This window comes from Pinus tabuliformis, chromosome 1_2, assembly GCF_031772625.1.
Source record: "Pinus tabuliformis cultivar Carrire ecotype Pingquan chromosome 1_2, CPIR1, whole genome shotgun sequence".
Lineage (NCBI taxonomy): Eukaryota > Viridiplantae > Streptophyta > Pinopsida > Pinales > Pinaceae > Pinus > Pinus tabuliformis.
The window spans coordinates 404766604-404773824 of NC_142298.1; the positions used below are offsets into that span (position 1 = coordinate 404766604).

General features: G+C 36.0%; 1 protein-coding gene across 1 annotated transcript; it reads left to right on the plus strand.

Annotated features, from left to right (window-relative positions):
- The first annotated feature begins 4973 nt into the window (after positions 1-4973).
- Positions 4974-6928, plus strand: LOC149206057 (U-box domain-containing protein 25-like). The gene has a single exon (XM_089393620.1). It carries the CDS (start codon positions 5244-5246, stop codon positions 6477-6479), a length of 1236 nt encoding a protein of 411 aa, XP_089249746.1. The 5' UTR covers positions 4974-5243; the 3' UTR covers positions 6480-6928.
- The last annotated feature ends 293 nt before the right edge of the window (positions 6929-7221 follow it).

A 7221-nucleotide genomic window follows, 5' to 3' on the forward strand; every position in this document is an offset into this window, starting at 1 on the left:
ACTTCTCCACTCGCTAATCAAGCTAGAAACTTCTTTTTCTTTACCCTCGCATTCTTCTTTCATGAAACTTTCAACAAAATGGGAATTGTATACTAGATGCGGCTCAGGTAAATTGTGCATACCTTGTATATGTTGAGGCTTGAAGAAACCAATTATAGTTCCTCTTGAGGTAACGAACTTCCTCTCAGTGATATTAATGTTCTCCACTGCCCGACGAATCAGATTTTTGTAATGGATAATCCTGGGACACTCAACATGAATACAGGATTTGAAAGCATCTTTGTTTGTTGTTTCAGATGTTTTATTGTCACTGTGGTTTGCAATTGCCACTGTTGGCCTTTCAAAATACTCTGCTGGCAATTCCTCTTCAAGAAACACATGGCATTCCAATATGAAATGCCATAGTCTCTTGTACATACAATATCTAAAAAGAGAAAAGAGTCTGGCAACTTCTCATCAATAATCTCTTGAAATGGCCCAACTAGTTGTTCCAGAGGTGTTTTCTTCTTTGGCTTCGTCATTCTGACAATTGGTACAGAGATTTCAACAGTGATAAGATGTAACAAAGAAATCCAGGATTAGAGGGTTTTTACCGAGTAAATGCAATATAACCCGCAAACTTAATATAACTTCAATCAATAAAAAATGCATTAAAAAATGGCATGCAATAGTTAATCATATGAAAAGGTGGTAAGTATAATAATTTATTACAGGCATGCATTCCAACTTGCCACATTATTTTGACAAATGCTCAGGTAGCACATTCTTATTTGAAGGGAAAATGAGTTGTGAGATGTTGTGGCTGTTTACATCATCCCATGAGGTTAGACCCTAGAAGAAACAAAGGAGGCATGCTTAAGGGATCACCAAAATGACTAGACTCTGAGATGACATGTAGAGGGAATATATGTGTTCCAATAAGAGGTCGTATAAGCGTTGTTTAGATGAGTTGAGTCATCCCAGGAGAAAAATCCTTGAAGGAAAAAGGCGTTAGCGCATTGCAAGGGGCGGGGATGGCTAGGAGATAGAATATGTGGAAAGGGAAAGGTTCAATGCCCAATAATAAGGCAAGGAAGAAGTGTGAGTGGGGCCAAAAGAGAGAGTGAAAGGGTGAGTTGACTTGACGATGAGTTGTCTCGACGCTTTCAAATGGATGAATCGTATGTAACTCTTGGGGAAGAGGACCGAGAAAACATGTAAAGGGGAAGACGTGAAGGATGAATAAGCCTAGTTGCAAGCCACATGATATGGCAGAGGAGGAACCCATGTAAAATGTTGAGTTGTCCTAGAAGGCGGATCTCAGATGGATTTAAAAGGCACAACTTGTGAATGGCCTAAGGAAAACCTTTGGGAAATGTAAGCAAAGAAATATGGAGCATGGTTTAATTGAAATAAAGTTTTATTAACGTGAAAAAGCCTGAAACTAGGGTTTATTTGAAATATGTTCGACTACAGTGGTTCTGGCCTTGGGTCTTATTATATAATTTATTGAAAAATACATGGAATTCATTCAAAAATATAAAATTAAAGGCGTTTTTTTACTTTTAAAGGAAATTTTAAGGAAAATTCAAGTATTAAAAAAAAAATTTAAAATGGGGGTTGTTATTTTCCACAATAGAAATTTATCGTTATTTTGGGGTGATGTTAACATGACATACATCTCAGTCAAAGAGAGTTTCAGTAGGAAGTTCTCTCACTTACAACGTTGCTTTCCCTTGGCCAGTTTCTGTTTGAAGATTGTGAATCTAATGACTTTGGGGAAGATTTGTTGCATGTGGAGCTTAAGGTTCATCAATTGGCTTCCTTTTATCTCCATTACCATGGATATTCTTGTTTAACAACATGCAAAGGTCCAACAATTGGAGGATGAAATCATCAATCTTTATTAGAAGCTTGAAGATTTGCAATTGGTCTCTAGGGGGGAATCTTCATTCCTCTGTATCATCCTCTAACTCTGTCACAAAGGAAGGTTTCCTACTACTGAATCTAAATGTCCTTGTCTAAACTCATGTATAGGTTCCCTCTTAGAATGATGAAGAACCCCTTGCTATTATATATGCATATGAATTTCCACATAGTTTTGCTTCCACATATTTTTGCCATCTATACCACTAGTAACTATATTATTCGAGTTTTGTATCTTAAGCTTTGCTTGTGCCTTTTGACAACTAGAATAATGGGCTTCTGAAATATTTTAAATAAATCATTTTTTACTTATAAGGTAATGTTGCCCCAAACATACATTTCTTAATACAAATATTTACAATTACATTTAAAAAAAAATGCCCGTACTTTAAGAATTTAACATGTATTTTCTCTTATTTCCCTAGTTTTTTTTTATAGTAAATTGATTTATAATTATTGATAATCCCTTTTAGAAATATGATCATTTATGATATATATATATATAACTAGAAAATTTCTCTCCTATATAAATTTAAATTCATTTGCCCAATTATTTACCATTGTAACAAAATTATATAGAAAAAAATTAAAATGCCCCAATATTTTGCCACAAGTCAAGAATGAGCTCCCATGCCCACTATGTTAAGTCCAAATCCTTATCTCTACCAATGCTCATCACACATAAGTCATCTGCCCAATTATTTACCATTATAACAAAATTATATAGAAAAAAATTAAAATGCCACAAGTCAAGAATGAGCTCCCATGCCCATTATGTTAAGTCCAAATCCTTATCTCTATCAATGCTCATCACACATTGTCTTTATTGAAAGGTTTCATAATTGCCCTTAACACCTCATATTTATTTAAAGGATTCATAACTGTCCTTAACACCTTGTCTTTATTGAAATGATTCATCATTGTCCTTTCTTTAATCAATATTGTCACATTGACCACAACACATATTCTATTTGGATTTGTTTTATAGGCATAGTATCTTGGCTACCATTTTCATTATTGGAAATTTACCTCTAACATATTATTACATTCTTTTTGGTATTTAATTTTATGGTTTCTCCTAGAACCTTAGTTTCCATTTTCATTATCAATGAGCTACCCCATGTTTAGTAGTGATTTCCATCATTGGGCTTATCTCTAATGGGTTATGTACATGTTCTAGTAGCGATTTCCATCATTGGGCTTATCTCTAATGAGTTATCTACATGTTATAGTAGCAATTTCCATCATTGAACTTATCTCTAATGAGTTATCTGCGTGTTCTAATAACAATTTTGATCGATGATCTTATCTCCAATGAGTTATCCACATGTTCTAGTAGTGATTTCCATCATTGGGCTTATCTCTAATGAGTTATCTACATATTCTAATAGTGATTTCCATCATTGGGCTTATGTCTAATGAATTATCTACATGTTCTAGTAGCAATTTCCATCATTGAGATTATATTTAATGAATTAGCTACATGTTCTAATAGCAATTTCCATCATTGAGTCTATGTCTAATGAGTTATCTACATGTTCTAGTAACCATTTCCATCATTGAACTTATCTCTAATGAGTTATCAACGTGTTCTAGTAACAATTTCCATCATTGGGCTTATCTCTAATGAACTATCTACATGTTCTAGTAGTGAATTCTATCATCAGGATTATCTCTATTAAGTTATCTACATGTTCAAGTGGCGATTTCCATAATTGAGCTTATGTCTAATGAGTTATCTACATGTTCTAGTAGGGATTTCCATTATTGAGTTTATCTCTAATGGGTTATCTACATGTTCTAGTAGTGATTTCCATCATTGAGCTTATCTCTAATGAGTTATCTACATGTTCTAGCAGCAATTTCCATCATTGAGCTTATCTCTAATGAGTTATCTACATGTTCTAGCCCTCACACAACTACAAGGCTTCCTGTATTGCAATTTTGTCCCCTACATCAAGTGATATTGTTCCATTACATGTTTTAAGATGGAAATTGTAACATTCTAATGATTACGCTTAGAGGCTCATTCTACAGCACAGTATGGTGTGTAACCCTATCCATCCGTCATCAAAGTTGAAATTTTGCTCATGTTGGCCCAAAAAAAAAAAACTAAACTATACAAAATATTTAAATAATGTCAGTTCATAAAAAAAATATTGCACATGAAGAAATTGATTTGCACTTGAAGAAATTGGATCCCTCTCTACTCATGTTAAATCCATATTTGTTTCATTACATGTTTTAAGATGAAAATTATAACATTCATTTTTAGATGTATGATGAACTAAATTCATGTCTTAGAAAACCATGGTAAAATGTATTTGTATTAGTATAAGAATTTCAAATCTGAAACACCGGTGAAATTTTACTATTTAAGCAACTCTGATACATGTTTAAACCATTTTATCATAGAATGTTGATGGACTAGAAATTTCAAATATGAAACACTTGTTAAATTTGATTATTTATGCAACTCTAGTATTTGTTTTAATTATTTTATGGTAAAATATTGACGAAAAAAATAAATTAAAAATTCAAGAATCATCATATCATATGACGAACAATTTACCCATCAAATTCCATCGCTGATTTGTATAATGACCTAATTAGCATGTACCATCTTAGAAAGCCGTTGTAAAATGTATTTACACAACGGCTCCTTTGTCGTGTGTGTACAGGGATAGGGTAAGATAGATCCCGAGGCCGCTAAATTTGCAGGAATAGTCGGTAGCCGCGTTCCGCACTCTGCGACGACCGTGTAGGTAGCGACTAAAATGCAAAGCAGACTGTTTCAGCATGGTCAAAGTCGTCGTCACCAATTTATTTTTAACGTTTTTCCCCATTGACCGATCCAAAATTTAAACGCAAAAGCCAAAGAATGATAACCAGGTCGTCGAAGATTAGTACAAGAATGCCGCCCGGACCCCGGCTTTGAAATCCATTGCCTTTGAACGTAAAATTCAAACACAGTAAAGTCAAAAGGGCAGGCTTTGGGAATACTATTTTAATCAGAAATAACAGAACATTCCAACCAAAACCCATGGAAGTCGGCATTGTTACGTGTTTAAATTATTCAAAAACGCGGATTCCTTGGAAAATTTCAATGCACTGTTCCCCTGAGCTGCTCTCTTATAATATCCATCCCTCCCCTCTCCTAACTTGAGTTATCCATCCCTCCCTCCCCTCTCCTACCAACTCAAGTTAGCTCATTCTCTGAACAATTTCAGACACAAATTTTCAGAAACCATACTGTATAAAACTCTGTAAAACCATATTTTGCAGCCTGGGCAACACTTAAGCCGAAGAATTTTATATATAAATCGAGGATAGTATCAATGGGACCTCTGGAATCAGCAGGGCACGGAGGGAAAAGGGACGATTTGAGGATCTCGACCTTCATTCCCCCGTTCTTCAAATGCCCAATTTCGCTAGAGATAATGAAAGACCCTGTTAGCCTCTGTACAGGGACAACCTATGACAGGTGCAGTATAGAGAAATGGCTGGACGATGGAAATGAAATATGCCCCATGACCATGAGGCCTCTGCAGAGCAAAGATCTCGTCCCCAATCATACCCTGCGCAGGCTCATACAAGAATGGTGCGTGGCCAAGGGCTTCGACAGGATCCCCACCCCTACGTCCCCTGCCGACCCTTCTAAAATTCGCTGCATCATGGAAAATATCAGCGACGAGAACCAGGCCTTGGATGCTCTCAGGAAATTGAAGGGTCTGGCAAAAGTTAGCGAACGGAATCGAAAGAATATGCAAGTTGTCGGTGCTCTACCAGTTTTGACAGAGCTCTGTCTTACTCAGCAGAGCATGGAGATCTTGCGACATGTGGCTGGAATTTTAGTCTATTTTTCTCTTGATGATACAGTTAAACAGCGTCTGAGAGGACCCCAGTTGATGAAATCTCTGGAACTCTTGTTGAGCCATGGGGAAGACATTGAAACTAGATTGAATGCTGCAATTCTTGTTGAATCCCTAACCAGGGACAGAGCTTCTGCCAGAGAAATTGGATTAAGGGGTCCTATAATTGAATCTCTGATCAGCCTCGTGGAAGGAGAATCTGATGATGATGGTGTCCAGGACTATGACAATTATGCATCTGAAGCCCGAATTGCAAGCCTTAATGCTCTGTTCAATCTCTGTGCAGTTAGCAGAAACAGAGTAAAAATTGCAGAGGTTGCTGATGCAATTCCTGCATTGACAGATCTGCTTTCCAACGGTGTTGACAAGAAGGTGCGCGAGAAATGTCTAGGGATTCTGGACGCCCTGTCCACCACAGCAGAAGGCCGGGTCGCCATTGACGACCATACACTCGCGCTGCGCGCCATTGTCAAGAGCTTACTGGTCGTGTCCAACAATGCCGATGAGTATGCTGTGGGGATTATCTGGAGAATTTGTCTCAAGTCCGGTGAAGGCGATTTGTTGAACGAGGCTCTGGTTGTCGGTGCATTCAAGAAGCTTCTGGTTTTGGTGCAGATTGATTCTGCTTCGCCCGCTACTAAGGTGAAAGCCAACCAACTGCTCAAGCTTTTTTCTGCATTGCGCCAATCTCAGAGCTCCTGACTCTGTCCATTTTTCTTTAATTATTCAATACAAATAATTTATTCAGAAGTTACAGAATGAATTCATGGACAGTTTTGGTCAAGTTAGACACTGTATGGTATATAATTACACAGCATTGAACAAGTCCCATTTATGACTTGTAGATATAGATTGGAAAAGGACTGCAGAGCATAAGCTTATTGTAAGGCTGCATGTATGTATGATAGTAATTATATTTACATGTGCATAAGGTGCATCTTTATCACCAATTATAATTACAATCCTTATTTGAATGTATGAGTAAGATGCAAATAAAATGAATGGTCAATATGGGAAGGACATTCATTTGGCAGCCAACCATTTGAATGCTTAAACTTTTAAGCAAAATATTGAAACATTTATATGTGATATGAAAGGTAGGAAGTTCCAATTCCTAACTTATTTTTGAAGTATACAAAATAAGAAGCAATGTTGAATTTTAGTAAAATTTATGGATGTTTTTGGGAAAAAATAAAGATATTATTAATGAATATTTATTTAGATTTAAGATTTTTGTGATTTATATTGTAAATAGTAATGTTTTTTGGATTAATCATATCATTAGGATATGGTTGACGTTTGGAACCAATTAATGTGGTTAATCCTCAAGTCAAAGGTAATCAATCGATTTTCAAGAATAAATAACAAGGATGCATCATGGCCCAGAGTTAGCAGTTGAGAATTAGCCGTTAGTAAATTAATTAAAATAATATTATAAATTAGT

What these genes read in the sequence shown, in the direction of transcription:
- LOC149206057 (XM_089393620.1), top strand. Translation starts at nt 5,244, where the DNA reads ATGGGACCTCTGGAATCAGCAGGGCACGGAGGGAAAAGGGACGATTTG.